The sequence below is a fragment of the Myotis yumanensis genome, unplaced genomic scaffold (assembly GCF_028538775.1).
Source record: "Myotis yumanensis isolate MYYU_CA2020_CCGP unplaced genomic scaffold, mMyoYum1.0.hap1 SCAF_12, whole genome shotgun sequence".
In the NCBI taxonomy this organism is placed as follows: Eukaryota; Metazoa; Chordata; class Mammalia; order Chiroptera; family Vespertilionidae; genus Myotis; species Myotis yumanensis.
Window position 1 is genome coordinate 17960400 of NW_027223763.1, and position 20678 is coordinate 17981077.

General features: G+C 41.1%; 1 protein-coding gene across 5 annotated transcripts in view; it reads left to right on the top strand.

The window, feature by feature from the left end:
• LPAR1 (lysophosphatidic acid receptor 1) overlaps positions 1-20678 on the top strand; it is a 199324-nt gene that overhangs the window by 125382 nt on the left and 53264 nt on the right. For all 5 annotated transcript variants that reach the window (XM_070430917.1, XM_070430915.1, XM_070430916.1 and 2 more), the window contains exon 2: positions 5596-5755. In XM_070430917.1, the coding sequence (XP_070287018.1) occupies positions 5711-5755 (45 nt within the window). In that variant the 5' untranslated portion in view covers positions 5596-5710. The remainder of the gene's footprint in view (positions 1-5595; positions 5756-20678) is intronic.

A 20678-nucleotide genomic window follows, 5' to 3' on the forward strand; every position in this document is an offset into this window, starting at 1 on the left:
GGGTTCAGAGTTTTTTCATTTATTTATTCATTCATTCATTCATTTTGCCAGACTACAGAGCTCTCTGCAGCAAATTTCAAGTCTGAAATGTTTTCTTATCTAATGTATGGCTCTATATATGTGCAACACTTTTCCAAAATTTTGAGGATAAATGTATCCTTTTCAGGTTTCAGCATTGATGGTTTCTTCTTTCCTCCGTTAGTACTTTTTGTTCATCTGTTCTGTTTTGGGGATGGAAGCTTTAAAATCTTTATCCATGTAGCTCCCTCCCCTACTCCTCTAAGCTCTGGTTTATCTTGTTTCACTAATACCATTTTCTGCTTGATTTTTAAATTCTGTTTACTGCTTTATCAACTGCCTTCGTTTAAGTTCATGATTCAGATTTTTTTTCTCTTGTGGTTAATGCAGACTCATTTCTGATCTCATCTATTTTTTTAAAAAACATATTTTTATTGATTTCAGAGAGGAAGAGGGAGAGAGAGATAGAAACATCAGTAATGAGAGAGAATCACTGATTGGCTGCCTCCTGCATGCCCCCTAATGGAGATCGAGCCCACAACCCAGGCATGTGCCCTGACCGGGAATCAAACCATGACCTCCTGGTTCATAGGTCAGTGCTCAACCACTGAGCCACAATGGCCGGGCTCATCTGTTTTTTAAGTTTCCTTTTATGTAGTACACTTATTTCTTAAGTAAATATTTGCTCTGCTTCTAGAGTCTTCCCGTCTCTGGAACCATAGTATTTTTCATTTGCCTGGTGGATTTGGATTTTTCTCTGTTGCTTATCCTTAGAGGGAAAAGTCTATGCATATTCAGTGGCGGGTATTGCCCTGTGTTCTTTCAAGAGACTGAAATGAGTCACTGTTTGACTCAAGTCCAGGTGAAAAGAAAAGGTTAGATTTATAGGAGATTAATTTGCAAATTGGAAGCCCATCTTCCTGTGAGACCTAGAGAAGGAGCCAGCGTCAGCTGCAGGAGTGTTATCAGATGAAGTTTGCCTCTGAACCAGAGACTCTCTTGGGCGTTTTGGTGTGGCACTCGGTAATTAGCAAGGTTATTGTCACTTGGCATGGCTGCCCATATCAGAAGCCAGCTGGTAGTGTCCCCCCTGCCCGCACATGTTTTCTTGTGTAGTCATCATGACCACATGTAAATTGGAAGTAAGTGCAACTAGATATTTCTTGCTCAGTTGGAGCCAGGAATCCTTTTAAGGAGCGAGTGGATTCTAAATGGACTCCACCTCTCCCTGGCTTTGTTCCCTGCAGCCCGCATCCCGCAGAACTAGGAGTATCAGTATGAACTTATTGGGGTCTCATTTGCTGATTTTCTGTTCTGAGCTTCACATGAAGGTGATGTTGCGCCCAAGTCCTTTTGTCAACCTCCCATGTTGATTTTTTTCTATTATAGGGGGCTTGCAACAGTAGGTGTACAGTTGTGAGTACACGAAACAGAGTTTATTCTTGTATTACTATTTATTTTTGTATTATAAATTTTTTCATATGAATAACTAGAAACCTACTTTTGCCTATCCCTGTGTTCCTGGAAGTTTAAACAATAGTAGGGATTCATCTTTGGCTTCTAAGGCTGATTAAGGATATTCCCTATTCTTATTTCTTTAGTAATCTGACACAGAGGAATGAGCCTCTGTAGCTTTCCTATTTGTAAGTTGTATTTTATATATCCATTTTGAATGGTAGGGAAGGATATTGAGGTAATTCATATCCAATGACAATAGGGGAATGAAAGAATGGGTAAGTAAATAAGTAAGGGATAAAGCTCATCTTTTGCAAGTGGAGGGCATTAGAGGTAGTTTCATGGTTTCTCAAAGAATGGGGGCAACTAGAGAAGAGAAGGGGCAACAGGAATGAGCCAAGGGTAGCTGGGGCGAGTGGGGCCCGCCCACACTGCCTTATGGTTTCCTGCTGGAGCACAGTCTTGGAGCTCAAGCTAAGGAAATGGGGAGTTAGGTTGATGACAGATGGGAAGAACTTCAGGACAAGCATCCAGGTACTTGGAAGAGTTCAAGAGGGGTGTATTTCTTTAAAAATTCTGTGCAACTCTGCAGTTGATAGTTTGGGGCTCTGGGAAAGCAGGGCTCAGAATGTCAAAGTTAACCAGCTTCCTTAGCTAGAGACCAAACGGCAGTCTTACTTAGGGTGTTGTCTTTTTTGTCATTGTGTCTATTTTCCCCAGGATTTATTCAGTTTTGTAATTAAGTTGGGAAGTAAATAGGTTTCATAAATGTGATTTTAAGACCACTTCCAAGAGAGAGCTGATTATACCCTCTGAGGTAGTATTGCTTAGCTCTTGTATTTTCAAAGTTAAAAACAACCCATCATTTTATAAAGGGCTCTTATCACCTTTTTACAAGGTTCAACGAAAGCCTCAAAACCAGATATGTCTTAAATGCTTTAGAGGAAGGCAGTTAATCTCCTTCCTTATTTTCTCTTTGAAGATGTGAAACGAATGATCTGTTATCTACTATCTATTTCAAGGACATGAAACATAAATCAAAATCATGAAAACTTTGTGTAGATGAGAGCAGTATGAGTGTCTGTTTCGGGGTTTGGGGAAAACAGAGAAGAGTCTGCAGGACATCTGACTTCCATCCTGCTTTCTTCAGGACTACCTGAAACTGGTGCTTAAAAAGATTCCAAGCACGTCCTCGTCATTTTTGTTCCCTTGAAGGGTTAGTCTATGGAAAGTGCATGGGCCCTGGAGTGGGTCCTGGGTCAGGTCTCAGCTCCTCACTTCCTGGCTGTTGTGACTCTGGGCCTGTTACACAACCTCTCAGAGCCTCCGGTTCCCCATTTGTGAAGTGCGTTAACACGGTCTGCCTCACACTGTCTGTGACATGACCCTTCCAGTGCTCAGCCTCTAGTCGGGTGTCAGTAACCCCCACTCTCCCACCTCTCCCCATTTGGTTGTCAGCAATGATGCCATGTGGCGTATTTGCCCATCAATTTCTATATCCCTTTCTATACTGCAGGCTAGGTGCTCAGGATTCACTGTTTGGGCAACTCTATGTACTCTGAATACAGGGTGAGGCATAAGTAGGTTTACAGTTGTGAGTACGAGAAACTCAGTTTATTCTTGTATTATTTATTAATTATTGTGTTATTTTCAATATGAATAACTGTAAACCTACTCTTGCCCCACCCTGTATTGAACATCTATTAAGATTATATAGCCTAGTGACAGCTTGGCAGAAATGATATTGGGTTGATTGCACAGTGTGAGTCCTTAAGAATGGAATCTCCCCTTCCTGCTTGTTTTGTTTTTTGGTTGTCACGCTATTTATACATTCACCTGTGTACCCTACATATGATAGAGCAAGGCAACGTGAATTACAAATACACAAGAAGGAAAAAGAAAAAATAAAGGAGTAGGGGTGGGCACAAAGTGATGCCAGCAATAAGTTCAGTACAAAATAGCGCACCATGGGGTCCTATAAGTTTCTCAGAGTAGCATCATGAAAGAGGAAAGGCACTCCAATATCTATGTACCTTTCTCCCGGGCTGTGCATTTAAACTCACAGTGTGATAAAACATAGGTCTGCCCTCAACCCCCAGACTGTAGCTAAGGAGAAGATCAGTGTTGTCTCAGGGCACCTGTGGACTTTTGTGTTGAATGTTATACCAAACATCTCGACAGCTTTACTGCCACAGTTCTAAACAATAAAAACCTAAGCAGCCCGGCCAGCATGGCTCAGTGGTTGAGCATCAACCTATGAACCAAGAGGTCACGGTTTGATTCCTGGCCGGGGCACATGTCTGGGTTGTGGGCTCGATCCTCAGTGTGGGGCATGCAGGAGGCAGCCGATCAGTGATTCTCTCTCATCATTGATGTTGCTATCTCTCCACCTCTCCCTTCGTCTCTGAAATCAATAAAAGTATATTTTTTAAAAAAGAAAACCTAAAGTGACTGAAACTATAGTGTGAAGGATAGTACACAAAGACAGGATACAAATCAAAATTTAAAGTTGGTAGAGGTTGCTGCCAAACCTAGGTTATTTCTTAGGAAAATGTCTGAGGTTCTGTGACTTGCTCAGCATCCAGCTAATGCAGAGTAGTGCCAGGGACTTGAGGCCAAACGACTTGGAGTAAGCATCCAACTTCACTGTTCCTGCTGCCCAAGACTTGGGTCTTGTGATCCTGCTTGTCACTTCAGTATTATTAAAAGTGTCATTTTCTAATAGTTTACCAGAGTTCAGGTATCTTGCATGCTGGTGAAACTAGAAAATGTATTTACAAGCAAAAGATTCCTGAAGTTAGGGGCTGTGTACTTTTATTTATTAGACCCTGAGTTCACTGCAAATGCTCAACAAATACATTTTGAATAAAAGAATATTGGTAGGTGTGTCCTAGCTGGTTTAGCTCAGTGGATAGACCGTCAGCCTGAGGACCAAAGGGTCCTGGGTTTGATTCCAGTTAAGGGCATGTGCCTCCGTTGCAGGTTCAATCCCCAGCCCTGATTGGGGTGCATGTGAGAGGCAACGAATAGATGTGTCTTCTCACACCTATGTTTCTCTCTCTGTCTCTACCCTTCCCTTCCACTTTCTAAATATCAATGGAAAAATATCCTTGGGTGAGGATTAACAAAAAACAACAAAACAAAACAAAACAAAAAGGATATTGTTAGGTGGTATGCAAACAACCTAAAAATGAAAAATTTTCTTCAAATAGAATTAAAAAAATTTTTTTTAAATGAAAAATTTTCCCTTCTGGGCTAAATTGCAACATGGAAACAATGGCCTTAATCTTTCGACAGAATTTGGGCCATGCTTTCCTGCAGGGAGTTTAACATCTTGTTGAGTTTTCTTTATAAACATATTAATAATGAAAGATTTAGTTATACTTGGTGCTTATCTAGCATCCCCTCTTTGAGGATGTCAAAGGATTTAAAAATGCTCTTTTCCTCACACATGGGGAGATCTGAGTTACGAAGCCCTCGCCACCCACCTGAGTACCTGACTGTGGCTGACTCTTGCACCTGCCTTCCCTTTCTTTAACCATTCCCTGGGAGAATGTAAACATGGAACCGTTCACCTTCTTCTGTTTCCCACTGGACTGGGAATGGTTGTTGGTCCAGTGCTGGTTCTGCCATTAGTGAAATGTATGACTTAGTCCCTTCTCTTCTCCAGCCCCCAATGTTTTTAATCTGCTAATGGGCAGGGGTTGATCTCTAGGACACTTGATGGTGTTATTCTCTTTGCCCTGTGTATGTAAATCTCAGCTCTCCTTTGTAGGCCACTCAATTTCTTTATTGGTTAAAGACAGGATGGCTTCTCACGCTGGCCCATTCTCCCATTCTCCCGGTCTTCACAACTTGACACTTACATCCCAAAACATCTAGGGAGCCTGCAGAGTTGGATTCAAACCTATGAAAATACTAGTACATGAACTTAACACGATTTGGACGCGTGGAATAAAAGTCTTGGAGCTGAGATGTTAGATGCTCTCTCCTGGATTCCTCCTTCCATTAAGCTGGTAGTTGGCATTTAGTCTGAGGGATTTTTGCTTCCTCCGGCAAATGGTGCTTCACTCCCATGTGATATTCTTCGTAGGCTAACTGGGTTTTCCTGTTCTTTTCCAGGTCCACAGCTGCTCCTAGCATGACTGCGATCTGATCAGCAACCACGAGAATTTGACTCCTGTGTCCGGCGCCGTGGTGCTGGGGCCTGGTCACTGCCCACAATTACAGAGCCGCCATGGCTACTGCCTCCACTGCCACCTCTCTCCTTTCACAGCCTCAGGTACGTAATTCAGACCAGCACAGGTTTGAGCGAATCATCCTTTCGTTGAATATTTAAGTTGGGTTTCAGAAAGTGTGTTTGACTGTGGGGTGTGTGTCCTAATGATCATTTGGTGGGTATTTGGATAATAGTGCTTTTGTGGCCAGGAGCTGTTTAGTTCAAGTGAGCAAATGATTTTAGTGAGCTGGTCTCTGTTTGTAGGGGCCTTGTTTTCAGTGCTTAGGATGTTTGGCGATTATTATAGGCATCCAATTCCAAATCAAGACAGTCAGAAGTGAATCCTGAACCCTGCTTCTCTCCTCTCTGGGCTTGTTTAGGATTTAATGAAATATCTCAGAACAGATGTAATCTTATAACCAGTTTTCTGAATGCTGTCTCATTGTCCTACTCCTGTAATTATTACTATCATTTTGCCTTGACCTATTTTAGTAACTTCGAAAAGAAAATGCAATCCTAGAAACTTCTGAACAACAATAATATAAATTATTTTTTCTGTCCAATGAAGGACAGTAAGCCCGGCCAGCGTGGCTCCGTGGTTGAGCATCCACCTATGAACCAGGAGGTCACAGTTCGATTCCCGGTCAGGGCATATGCCAAGGTTGTGGGCTTGATCCCCAGTGTGGGGCATGCAGGAGGCAGCCAATCAGTGATTATCTCTCATCATTGATGTTTCTATTTCTCTCGCTCCCTTTCCCTTCCTCTCTGTGATCAATAACATATATATGTATAAAATAATAATATATGTATTAAGAACAGCATTAAGGCAGGAACATTGTTTTTGTTCAGATTATTACCTCACAATCTGATCTATTCAGGTTTTAACTGGACTCTTTCAGTTTCAGCAGGAAGAGTGGCTCAATGGGGAAAGAGACTTTGGAGTCATTAGGCCTGAATTCACATACCAATTGCTGGATAAGGAGCCTGAGTCATGCTAACCTCGCTCAGCTTAATTTCTTCTCCTGTAATCACAGTTCACAGGATGGTTATATGGATTCAATGACAGACTATGTTCAAAGCACATAGTAGGTGCTCAACATATGTAGTTTCTTGTCTGTTCTTCCTTCTTCTCCTCCTCCTTCTAAAGTACGACTTCCCATCTCATTCATGACAAGGTTAAAGAAAAAGGTACACCTTGAGAAAGAGCCGTCTCGGTTGAAATTTGACTCTTGATGATACAGAAAGTTATTCCCCACTTTTTTTTCTGTATTATTTTACAAGCTACTATGTTTTGTAAGTATTTCAAGGAGGGGTGTTTGTATGTGTAAGGGAGGAAAAGGGGCATTTTTATTTATTATGCTTTCTTTTTTAAAATCCTTTAAAACACCTTGGAATTTTATGGATAAAGTCCTTGCCATTCTTTAACATTTTAAAACGTTAGTATTACTTCCCAGGATGCGTAGTGTTATCCCTGTTAGATGTATTTCTCTTTCTGGTAAATGGATCATTGTCTTTGCAACACTTCATTTCACTTTGGGTGTTTGGTTACCATTCCCCTCAGCAGTGTTTTCGGTACCTGAGAGACTGGGTCAATAGGTAAAACGATTTAGTTCCTGTTACCTGAGTTCACCATTTCAAAGTGCACTGCAGCTGTTCCCACGCAATGGCTATTCTTAGCCTTTTGTGATGTTAGGCCCCAGGACAGGTTCCCCGACAAGGCATGTCAGCATCCCAGTCTTGCTTATGTCACGTGTCAGCATTTCTGACAGCATCATCTTATCTGCACACCTTCCCTCTTACACAAGCTGCTATCAGTTGGTGAGTAATATAAGTATTTTTAAATGACTCATTTAATTAAAATGTTTAATACCACCCAAGGTAGAAAGAGGTCATATTTAATATAAACACTTGGGGAAACGTGTACTCTTGTAAATTCTCTGTGGGAAAGTAATTTGGTATAGTCACTCTAGGGGTAATTTGATGATATCTATTAAAATTATATGTCTTTGCACATACCCCATTCTAAACATTGTTTCTACATTAGAAAACACATGTGAGCCCAAGGAGATGTGCATAAAGAGATTCATTGAAGACTTAGTTGAAGAGTTGAAGGCCAAGAAATAAAAAATTTTCTGACTATATGATAGTGGAAGGGCTTAATAAATTTAGGCATGCTGATAATGATTTAAATACCATGCAGCAGTTAAAAATGACAAATATACAGGGTGGGAAAAGTAGTTTTACAGTTGTGAGGACACGAAACACAGAGCTTATTCTTTATTACTATTTATTAATTACTGTATTATTTTTCATACAAACAAGTGTAAACCTACTTTTGCCTACCCCTATATATCTTAATACAGTGGTATCTCCTCAAGATATCTGATGGAAGGAAAAGAAAGGAAGATGCAGAATAATGCTTATAGGAAAATATAATTAAAACTGTAAAGAAAAAACAACAACCACACACAAAAAGCTGTAAAATAAGACCATATGTTTTTAAGGATAAACATATGGTACATTAATGTATAACAGAATGTCTAGCTAGAACATACATTGTCAAAGGAAATGATATTGCCCCAACAAGGCAAAGATTGGATCTTGGGTGATGGAAAATCCCCCTAAATCTTAGCCCTACCTGAGGAAATCATATTCTTTTTTATTTAATTTCTCTCACTAGGGAGAATTTAAATTTAATTAAAACATTCTCTTTGAGAGTCACCAACGGGGGGGAAAGTGAAGAAATGCTGGTCTAGAAGGATGCACATGGCTCTCCAGCCATACTAGTTGGGCTCAGATCCTGGCTGTAGCAGTTACTCGCTCTCAGTGCCTCCATTTCCTCATCTGAAAAATGAGCATAATATTAATAAAGCCAACTTTATACAGTTGTTTAAAAGATGTGTAAAACTTAGAACAGTATCTGGTACATATTGCTCCATGCATGTCAGGATTATTATTTAACAAGCACTGTGGCGGGCCTGGGGAAGCAAGAACAAATTAGGTAAACAATGCTTTTGCCCTGCTGGAGTTCAGAGAGGTAGTGGGAAATAGCTAAGGAAACAATCAGTTACAACACTGTGTCACAGATGCTCTGACACGGGAAATCTGGGTGCCCCAGGAATAAAGCGGAGAACCCAGGAGAGAGTTTGGAGGATCAGGGAAGGCTTCTTGAAGGAAGATCTCCCAGGCAGGGAGCTTATGAATATGATTTATTCTGCTAAGGAAGAGGAAATGGCATGGCTGAATGTCAGGTGTCCCAGGGTGAGAGAGCACAGCATTTGCACGCCAGTTCAGGATAGTTGCAGTATGTGGGAGCATGAGGTTGTAAGGGACACCGTGGAGCCAGCTCTGCCAGCTCACAAGACCTGGTTACGTTTTCAGGAATTTAGTGAGCCCTTTGAGTTCACGCTTGGAATCAGCCAGGACGGAGTATTTACATCATGGAAATTGGCAAACAGGGTCCCTCCCTGCTAAGGGCCCATTGTTACGTATTTATCAGCATATTTCTGGTTGTAGAGGAGGAAGGTGGGTTAAGTTACAAGGTTGGAGAAGATTTTGCAGGAATTTGACAGGAAGGAATTTAACATTCATCTTGAAGAAGCCTGTGTTGCTTTTAAGTCTTAGACCTGGTTTCAAACCCTGACTTTTGACAATTTGGTTGAACAAGTTCAGTAATTAATCTCAACCAGGATGGTGAGCCCTAGTCTTACCGTATGTTGGGAACAGTAGTAGCCTCTGACGTTTGGGGGAACTCAAGCCCCCTTGGTAGGAGTCAGCTATAAACTGGGGTATTAGGTCCCCGGCAGAGGCAGCTTACTCTTTTGGAGAGATGCTGACCACTGGGTCACCTCTTTCCCAGGATCCTCTGGTCGATGATGGGCCTCCTGATTACATGGCAACTCTTCACGTGTAATTCGTGCAGTCAACTTTTAGTCCAAGGCTGATTTGTCTTTGTCCCCAAGCTTGTATTGATGCCTTCTCTCCTGTGATCAAGTTTCCCCCGAAGTTCAAAGAAGGTAAAAGTAATTTAAATACAGCATCTCCTTAGGCAAGGCACAACAAGCAGTTCACTCAATCAGCTCAGCCTGGTATTGTCTGGCACATCAACTTGCATTCTTTTAGAGTGAATTCAAGGACCTGTGTAAAGATAAGCCCACATTGAAGTGTGAAAGGCCTGACGATTCTTTTCAAAAATTCTTTGCTAAGGCAAACACAACAATGCAAGAGAAAAAAAAAAAAGCTTTCGGTTTTGTTTGCTACTCTATTCATTTGGTAACAAAGAGCATTTTTCTAATCAAGGCTGCCTAATACTACATATAAACTAATTAATATGAACAAATAGCCTGCGATTGTTTCAAACAATAACAGGGAAGAAAGCTTTCATTGTCACTCCTGCTGGGACGGCTATTTAGTGAGTGAAAGATATGCCTTGTGCTTTGAAGTGGGACAAGTTTGCCTTCCCTGCTTTGCTGCCGCCTAGACTGGGATGGATTTTTGTTTTCTCTTGCTCAGAGAGCACCTTGGTCTTCCGAAGCAAGATGAATAGTGAGGCGAAACCGGACTAGCAGCAGCAGGGAAGCTGTGTTTGTAGCTGATTTATAGTTCCCCTAGTCCAGACGCTGATAAAGAGCTTCCTTACCCAGAGGAAGCTCCAGGGATGTGTTCGCAGACAGGAACCTGCTCATTAGGTTAAATGAATGTGTTCCTACCCTGTGGATATGGTGGGGGACGGAAGGGGGACAGGACACCAAAAACTTGCCGCTCTTAATGACTATTCTGTTTCTAGAACTCTGTTTAGAACAACCTTAATTGTGGTTCATCTGGTGACTATGGGTAGAATATGGATTAAAAGTTTCATTTTCCTTTTGAACGGAAGGGTCAATAGTTCACTATATGAATGAGTGGGTTGGCCTCTCTCAAATCCAGGACTGGTATTAGAGACCAGAAGAGTTGTTTGAAAACTTCAAAGGTATTCAGATCTCAAACCTGGGATTCCAGTAAGGAAGGATTCTCTTCTATCAGTAATTTTTTTCTTCTTCAAGGTATTTCATCCTGTCTGTCATGGATTAAGTGGCTATCTTGGTTTTAATCCAAGGAAACAAAGACATGTTGATTTTTCCAAGTTCCTGCCAGATTTCCTGTAGCTTTCATTAAAGACATGAATTTGAATAGATTTTCAATGTCTTAAACAGCAGATTTGCTCCTCTAGTATTTACCCAGCGCTCTGATATAATACAAGTAGGCCTCTCCTTATTATCTGTTGAAAAATAGGTGTTTTTGAACATCATTATTAATAAATAGGTTATCCTAACAAAATTCATCATATTTACGAAATCTATGTTTTAGGGATTTTAATTCTGATATGAGAGAGTGGGTACTTGTGGATTAAAACAGTTGAATTCCATATTAAATGGATTGTGTTTTTTGAGATTGAAAGACCTTTTTTTTTTTTTAAGGAACTTTGTATTATGGCAGTTTTCAAACATTCACAAAGATAAAAATAATAATATAATGAAGTTCAATATAGCTATCACCTAGATTCAATACTGACTAACATTTGCCATGTTTAATTTGCTTTCTCCATTTGGTGGAGATGAAATATTTTAAAGCAAATCCTTAATATTGTGTCATTTTATCTCAACTTTTATAATCACTGTGCATCTCTAAAAAAAATCATTTACTTACATAACCATGACAATACCATTATTAAAAACTCTTTAATATCATTTTGTACTCACTCATATTCAGATTTCCCCAATTGTTTTTCTAAGAAGTGTTTTGGTACTTGGTGTGTTATATCATCCTTTAAAAACGTTGATTATATTAAATTATTCTTCTGCTTAGCACTGTTCAATGATTTTTGTTAAGGTTTAAATAGTGTTTCCCTCTTTATTCTCTAAGTGTGGACATAGATTGAAATATTAACCAGAATATTTCACCACTGAAGAATAAAAGAGAGAGAGAGAGAGAGAGAAAGAGAGAGAGAGAGAGAGAGAGAGAGATACTGAAGGCTCCAAAGTAAGGGAATGGTTGCAATTGCCAAATTAAGACTCTCTAAAGCAGTGGTTCTCAACCTTCCTAATGCCGCCACCCTTTAATACAGTTCCTCATGTTGTGGTGACCCCCAATTTCATTGTTACAAATTGAACATAATTAAAGCATAGTGATTAATCACAAAGACAATATGTAATTATATATGTGTTTTCCGATGGTCTTAGGCGACCCCTGTGAAAGGGTCATTCAACCCCCAAAGGGGTCGCGACCCACAGGTTGAGAACCGCTGCTCTAAAGTAAGGGATCACGAATATCTGATTTTTAAAAAATATATATTTTTATTGATTTCAGAGTGGAAGGGAGAGGGAGAGAGAGATAGAAACATCAACGATGAGAGAAAATCATTGATTGGCTGCCTCCTTGCACATCCCCTACTGGGGATTGAGCCCACAACCTGGGCATGTGCCCCTGACCGGAATCGAACCCAGGACCCGTCAGTCTTCAGGCTGATGCTCTATCCACTGAGCCAAACCAGCTAGGGCTCGTGAATACCCTGATAGTGCCCTCTTTTAGACTAAGGTGTGAACAATTGGTTGCAGTAGGAAGTCTGTTTCCAGTGCCACACAATAAAGACATAGTATGGTCTGGCCTCATTTAACATGAAATTGAGAAAAGAGAATGCCTGGACTTAGATCCAAGTGGTTTTGGGTCCAAGTGTAGGTTTAAATCTCATAGCTAGATCTTTAAAAGTATCTCTTTTAACTTTCTTTTTTAAAATCCCTAGGATTCAAATAATACACACCGTGTTTACGAGTTTAAATGGCAAAATATGTTAAGTGCTCTGTATAGTATCCGCCCCTTAATAGATACCTGACATATGTTAGTTTGTTCCTTTCCCCCCATAATTATTCTGGGAGTTCTTTACAGGAAGAAAGTAGTTACCGCTTCACGTGGTCTGTGTGCATACTGTGCTTATGTACGACGCCAAAAGATCCATCAAAGGAAAGCCGAGTTAGATAAACACTCTACAGAAAACTCCAATGTATTGCCAGGAATAAATGCAAGTGGAGATAAACACTGACATTTCTGACTTACTCCATCTTGAACCATGTTTCCATTAGAAGTTAAATTTGTTCTCATATTGCAATCTAAATTCATCTATGCCCTCTTCTGTGTTTATAAATTCAGATAGAGTTTGAGAGGCGGTCATATTTCAGAATCCGAGGGCACATTTTGAGTTCTCTATTCTTAGGACAAAACTGTACCAGGATACCTAGGGTCAGCCACAAATGAGACCTTTCACATTTGTTTCTCTTTCTTTCCAATGCATCCTTTCTAAATGGCTAGTCTTTAATGATTAATGGAGCTACCTGTTTATCCTTCAAAGAGATGTGGCCTTCTCCCTCCTCCTGCCCATTATGGTGCTGTTTGCCTGTTTTCCTTTCCCCGCGCGGAACTTCTCCAGTTCGTTTTCTTTGAACGTCTGTTGTAGCTTCTCCGTGAATAAACACGAAGGTGGAACAACGCCCTGCTGTTTTTTGAACCAGCTGAGGAGATCATAATAATAGGGCCCAGGGGATTTATGTCTTTTGAGAACTGTACCTTGCTGTAATAAGACTGTCATTTACAGAAATCAACCTTCATTTGCTCTGTGATCATACTGCCATTCGGTAATTGCGTAGCATCACAGAAAGAACTGCCCTTAGGTTCCACTTACCCCATTTCATAAATGATTATCCTAGGCAGGCTCAGGCTGGGAGAGCAGGGAGAGCGGTTGATACCTGCTCTGTAGCATCAAACAAGATGTTTAAGCAAGGACCATGGGGCAGATTAGTTCTGGAAAGACGAGGCTGGCAATAAAGCAACTTTCAAAGACTCAAACGATGTTTGAGAGCAAGAACGTCAGTCCTGCAGGAAGAGGGGTAGGTATGGTTGTTGGTGAACTAGGTAGCGGCCTGATTTCAAAATATCTGCATTTAGGGGGCTCTCCACCAGCCAGCTTAGGGAGGTTTTAGAGCCTTAGTTCAGACCTGGAAGGAAGAGACGTTCATCCGGTTTTAGGCCTGGGTCAACTCTCAGGGCTTTGCGTATCTAGAACTCTGTTTAGCATTGACTTGGTTGTGGTTGATGAGGTTACTGAAGTAACCTGGCAGAAGCAATGGAGCGGAGGACTCCAGAAGAATCCCAGCGCATGGCCTGTGTCCCGGGCTTCCCTCTGGCGTGCTGTATTGTATGGGGATGACCCGTGGGAATTTAGGACTCAGCAGTCATGGTTGGGTAGAGATCCTCCCTCTGTGAGACGCGTCAGTGTGGAGCGGCTCAGCTGCCCATCAGCCTGCTGTCTTACTCAAGATTAGATCTGAAAAGCGGGCAACTCTGAACCCGCAGATGCGACTTCGGCTCTGTGACAGTAGAGAAAGAAGAGAGACAAAGAACAGGGAATCTGTGTGGATTATAGTCTTAGTTACACCAGGATGTCTAACTGAAATTGTGTATCAGGAATACACATTTGGTCTTATGAGAATGTTTTTCATGATTTTCCCCTTAAAATTATTAAACATAATTTGCTTTAAATACTTAAAATATTAAATGATGTCTATTTTTTGTTGTATATTCTATTGCTTTCCTCTAGGCTAATTATAGAAAAAAAAGTATAGACAAGCTATTTATAAGAAAAAAAGAGTACAATAAATATAGCTGGTAGGATACAACATATGTCTTTACAAATGTAAAGAAATGGGTGTACAATCCTGGTTTTAAGAAAATTGAACACTTAAAACGAACTAATAATGTTATTTGTTAATTATATTTCAATAATAAACAACTTAGATGAGAAAATTATCCCCCAAATCTATATGTAAGTGCATTAAGAGTATCAATTACTTTAGAATAACTCTAATAATAAAATAGGTGTAAGAGCTCTTTGAGATTATTTATAAAACTTTACTAATAGATAGTAAAATAGACTTAAATAGATACCATGTCTATGAATCTTAAGAGTATTGACTTGATGTACTAGTAAGTTTTCTGCAAATGCATCTATAGCTTTAATGCAATCACAATAAAAATTTTGTGAGTAGAGTTTGAACCCAGGTCTCATGGATTCTAAGGCCTAAGCGTTCAGCCACTATAAATCTACAATGTTATCTCCCATACTCTTTATTTGTCTCCTAAGAAATAGAAAATTTAAGTGAAGCATCATCCCATCTTTTAGTTTTGATCCACTAATCATTCTTTGGGCCGGGTGAGGTCTAGTAATAGTGCTTGCCGCTTCTCTTCCCCTCTCCTTGCTCCCCCTCCATCTTTTATTGGCAACAGAACCATTTGCTGCAACTCAGATTAAATTAGATTTTTGTAAAAAAAAATATATATAAAATATATAAGTATATATATATAGTATATATATATATATATATCAAGCATACAGAAAAGTGGAGAGATTACTATAATACAATATTATATCTATTACCTAGCTTTGTAAAAATTTAGCATTTTGATGTAATTGCTTCAAAATTTTGGGTTTTAATAAGTAAAACAAATGAATGATGTTGGAGCCCCTTGTATGTCCTGATTTTATTAACCTCTTTCTTAGCTCAGACCATAAATTGATATTTATCATCTTTCCACATGTGTTTGTGGATATACATATGTGGGAAAATATAAGTAATATATGGATTGCCAAATTATCATGAAAGGGTATTAAAATTTACCAAATACATTTCTGTGTCTGTTGAGATGAACTGCCTTTTTTCTTTCCTGAATTTGTTCATGTGGTCAATAATATTACCAGATTTTTAAATATTTGCATTCACCTTTACATTCTGGAATAAACCCTATTTAGTCATTATAACATATATGATATTTATATATAACTAGAGGCCCGATGCACAAAATTCGTGCAAAGTTCTTGGCCCCGCCCCCCGCCCATCGCCGCCATGGCTGGGGGCCTTGCCACCTCTGCCACACCCCCTGCCCATGGTGACTTTGTCCAGAAAGATGTCCAGTCTAATTAGCATATTACACTTTTATTATTATAGATATTTATATGATATCATAACATAATATGACATATAATTATATAATACTAGAGGCCCGGTGCACAAAAATTTGTGCACTCGGGGGAGAGGGGGGGTGAGGGAGGGGAGCCTGGCCTGTGCCCTCTCGCAGTCTGGGACCCCTCGGGAGATAATGACCTGCTGGCTTAGGCCTGCTCCCGGGTGGCAGAGGGCAGGCCCAATCCCTAGGTGCAGCCCCTGGTCGGGCTCAGAGCAGGGCCGATTGGGGAGTTGGGGCGCCACCCCCTGTCATGCACAGAGCAGGGCGGATCAGGAGGTTGCGATGCCACCCTCAGTCACGCTCAGGGTAGGGCCGATTGGGGGGTTGGGGCACCGCCCCCTGTCACACTCAAGGCAGGGTCAATGGGGAGGTTGCGGCGCCACCCCCTGTCACGCACAGAGCAGGGCCAATCAGGGGGTTGGGGTGCTGCCCCTTGTCACTCACAGAGCAGGGCCGATCAGGAGGGTTGGGGCTCCGTACCCTGTCACACACAGAGCAGGGTCGATCAGGGGGTTGGGGAGCTCCCCCCTGTCACGCACAGAGCAGGGCCGATCAGGGGGTTGGGGTGCTGCCCCCTGTCACTCACAGAGCAGGGCCCATCGGGGGGTTGGGGCTCCGTACCCTGTCACACACAGAGCAGGGTTGATCAGGGGGTTGGGGAGCTCCCCCATGTCACGCACAGAGCAGGGCCCATTAGGGGGTTGAGGAGCTCCCCCCTGTCATGCACAGAGCAGGGCTGATCAGGGGTTGAGGAGCTCCCCCCTGTCACTCACAGAGTAGGGCCGATAGGGGAGTTGGAGCACTGCCCTCTGTCACACACAGAGCAGGGCGGATCAGGAGGTTGAGGCGCTGCACCCTGTCACACTCAGGGCAGGGCCAATGGGGAGATTATGGCTCTCCCTCGTCAAACACAGAGCAAGGCCCGTGGAGGGGGGTTGGGGCACCACCCTCTATCACCCACAGAGCAGGGCTGATCAGGGGGTTGGGGCGCTGCCACTGTCACACTCAGGGCAGGGCCGATCAGGGGGTTGGGGAGCTCCCCCCTATCAGGCACAGAGCAGGGCTGATCAGGAGTTGGGGTGCCTTCCCCTGTCACGAACAGAGCAGGGCGGATAGGGAGGTTGTGGCCCCGCCCCCTGTCACACACAGAGCCGCAGGGCGATCAGGGGGTTTGGGCACTGCCCCCTGTCACGCTGATCCCTGTGCCGGGAGGTCTCGCGGCTCCGCTGATCCTGGTGCTGGGAGGCATATTACCCTTTTACTATATAGGATAGAGGCCTGGTGCATGGGTAGGGGCTGGCTGGTTTGCCCTGAAAGGTGTCCTGGATCAGGGTGGGGGTCCCCACTGGGGTGCCTGGTCAGGCTGGCTGAGGGGCTGAGGGCCGTTTTCCGGCTGGCGGGTGACTGAAGCTCCCAACCGCTCCTTTTTTTCTTTTTTTTCTTTTATTCTGGGCCAGCTTTAGCTCTGAGGCCTCACTGCTGAAAACATTGATACAGTGTTGCGGTCAGGCTGGCTGAAGCCCGGCTGACTGAAAGCCGGTTTCTGGGGTTTTGTTTAGCTTCTATATTTACAACATAGTTGCTTAGAGTTGCAGCTGAGAGGCCGGCAAGTCAGGCGGGGAACGTTGGAGTTCGCAGTCACTGGAGCAAGCAAGCCTCCCTGTTCGCTTCAGTGCATGGCTGCCGGCCGCCATCTTGGCTGGCAGTTAATTTGCATAAGGATATGCTGATTAGCCAATGGGAAGGGTAGTGGTTGTACGCTAATTACCACGTTTCTCTTTTATTAGTGTAGATAACTTATATATAATGTAAGTATAAAGTATAAGTATGAAATATATTTATTTAGGAACTTTTCATTTATGCTCTTAAATCATATTTACTGATAATTTATTTTACTTTTACTTTCCTTATTCTTGTATCATGGCTGTTCTGGCATCATATAAAGATAATAAAATAAATAAACTGAAAATATAAAATCAAAACAGTAATATTAAGTAATTTTAGGTCAGTGTCAAAATAAATGGAAGTAATTGCTGAACCACAGTAACATGTAAAAGTGAAAGGTTGTCAAGGGCAAAGGATGACCTTTAGTCAAGTATGCATGTTAAAATATTAAAAGTAAGCATTAACGAGTAGAAATAGAAAATGTTGCTCTTGAACCAGTAGAAGTGGAAAAGGGGGAACACAAAAACTCAACCAGTTTTGTCTTAAATCTTGTGTCTAATCCTGTTTCGGACTGTTCTGCCGGTTTTCGTACACGATATCTGCATTGAGGTCGGGTCCTCGGAAGAGTTTATGTTGGCTAGTGCCAGGAATAGGGAGTGGGAGGGGAGGGGATACCACAAGCTTTGTGTTAATTTCTCCTTTTGTGGGTTCTCACACTTGACAAAGAGACTAACTTCAAAGCCCAACTGTGTGTGAGTTACAGGCTTGGGATCCTGATTTCTGAAGGGAATCTTTTATTTATATCCCAACCAGGAGCCTACGCTAAAAAGACAGACTCCCTTGTTTTCCCCAGTGCAAGTGGGTAGATTATTATTACTATTTTTCTGGTCTATTCTTTTACTGATATGGAGATCTTCAAGACTCCTGGTTTAATGACTGGGTCTCAGTTCTAACTCACTGCCTCAGTCAAGGCCATGGGCTCATCTTTTCCCAATAATATTTAATGCCCTTTTCCCATAATCTGACAATCTGCTTGCAGGGCAGCCTATCACCTTGGTTTGCATCTCTTTGAGTTCAGCAGTGCATCTAGAAGACATGTTTTTCTCGGGCATGTCTTTGAATTTTTAGTGAATTTTCCCCTTCCTTCCTCTTAGGACCAACTCAAAACTCACTCTCTTTGGAAATTTGACAAGTATGGTGTTGCCCACTTTATGTCAGCCTGTTACAAGAGGTTGTAAAAAAAAAAATTCAAAGTGTTTTCATTTATTTATAATTTATTTCCCATAGTTTCTTTTTAGATATGTGCACAGGGTGGGGTAAACATTGGTTTGCAGTTGTCCGCATGGAAAACGACCTACAGATTATGATTATTACAACAGCTTTAACCGTGTTTTGCCTGCTCACAACTGTAAACCTACTTTTGCCTCACCCTATCCATCCTATTAAATATATTGTTGCTTTATAAGAAGTAACATCTTATGTACTTTTTTCAGATAAACTTAAAAATCTAGTAGTTGCATGTTCTTCAGCTAGTAAGGATTCTAGCTTTAAAACATTTTTCATTTGAATCAGCATTGTTTTGTGGCCTATTTTCTAGGTCTAGTGGCAAATGATCCCATTTTTTGAATTGTTTCTAATTTGAGGCCATAAAAAGTGTGGGAATTATATTTCTTGTTAATAGAGCATTAATGGCATTTAATTCTGTACTATCTCTTTTCTAATTATTTTCGGGGGAGGAAATGGGTCAAAGGTCTGATTGTTTTACATTTAAGAGCTAGAATCAAAGAAGCCTCAGAGGCAACTCAGACCTTACTTTACAGATGAGAAAATCCGCACTCAGAGCATCTAGGAGACCTGCTGAACACATTAGCTGGTGAGCATTGGATCAGGAAGAAGTCCTCAGCCACCCCATTGTTTGCTTTAACAGAAGTGGGAGACCGAGATGGTTTGATTTATGTCTTATTACTGGTCCTTTATCCAGCATAGATTAAAATCTCTCCTTTAGAATGGCAGTAGAGTACATATTTACATTCTTATCGAAGTACTTACTAAGTCACATAGTTTTAATTACTCGTCTGAGAGCGGTGCCAAGTGTTCCCTTTTCCCCTCTGCTAATGAATATGTAATTGTCTCTCAGGAGATTAAAAAACCCACTGGCCGGGCTGTGAGTGGCTCCACAGCAGGCACTCAGGTGTGTCCTGTTGGCACCCCTTGGAGGCCTGGTGTAGTGCAATGGCATGCCCATACCTGGCATTCCATAAATGTTTGTGAACGTGCGAATGAATAAATGAAGTGCGCAGTGAAGATGAATACCACATGTGCCTCTTCGAGTTTGGGCTTGGCAGATGTGTTTTGACTTCTTTTGAGATCACATGATAGAGTGAGGTACATTCTGAGATTTGGAACAGCTGTTCTGCAGAGCAGCCAACGACCCATGATCCTGAGATGTAATCGGTGGATGTGAAAAGGGCATGAATGTGGATTTCTCTTTCTAGCTTTGAGGACAATTTAATGTGGGGTTAATCCCATTTTATTGACATCGTTTTTGCTTGGGCAGGGCACATTTCTGTAACTTATTACAGAGAAATGTCTAATTATAGTGATTTGGATATTGGAATAATAAAGTTAAAAAAAGTATTTATTGAGAGTTTTGTCTGACTATGTGTTTTTCCCTAAATTTCTTGCAATAAATATTAGTTATTTTTCTAAAGAAGAAAATAAAATAATTTATAGTCTGATCTATATAAATTTTACAAAATTACCATTCTATGCATTATCTTTTCCCCTATTTTCACTCTTTTTATCTTCTGTAATATGAAAAGTAGTCATCCTACTTTATTATATTTATTATTCATTTCGTGGTTTTTGAATCATCATATTTAAACTTATTTTTGAAAATTATTGTTATAATTTAAATAGTATGTGTTGAATCTTACCTGATTAATAAGAATATTAACAGTTATTTGCATACTTCTGAGTTCCTTATTTTCAAGTTCTTATTGATACAGTAATTTATTATTAAATTATTATTTTTATAATTATACCTTTAAGAATTATTTTTGATGTTTGCTTTGGTTAGTAACCACATGAAGAGCAATTACTTAGATTCATGTTTGATGGGTTTTTGATGCACAACATTTGATGTATAAATTAATTATTTCCAAAGGGAGTTCTGAGTGGTTGCAAAGTCCAGGGTGTGGCCACGGGAGTGGGCAGATATGTTGTAATGAAATAGAAGATCATCAGAGATGAAGTCAGAAACTGAAAGGCA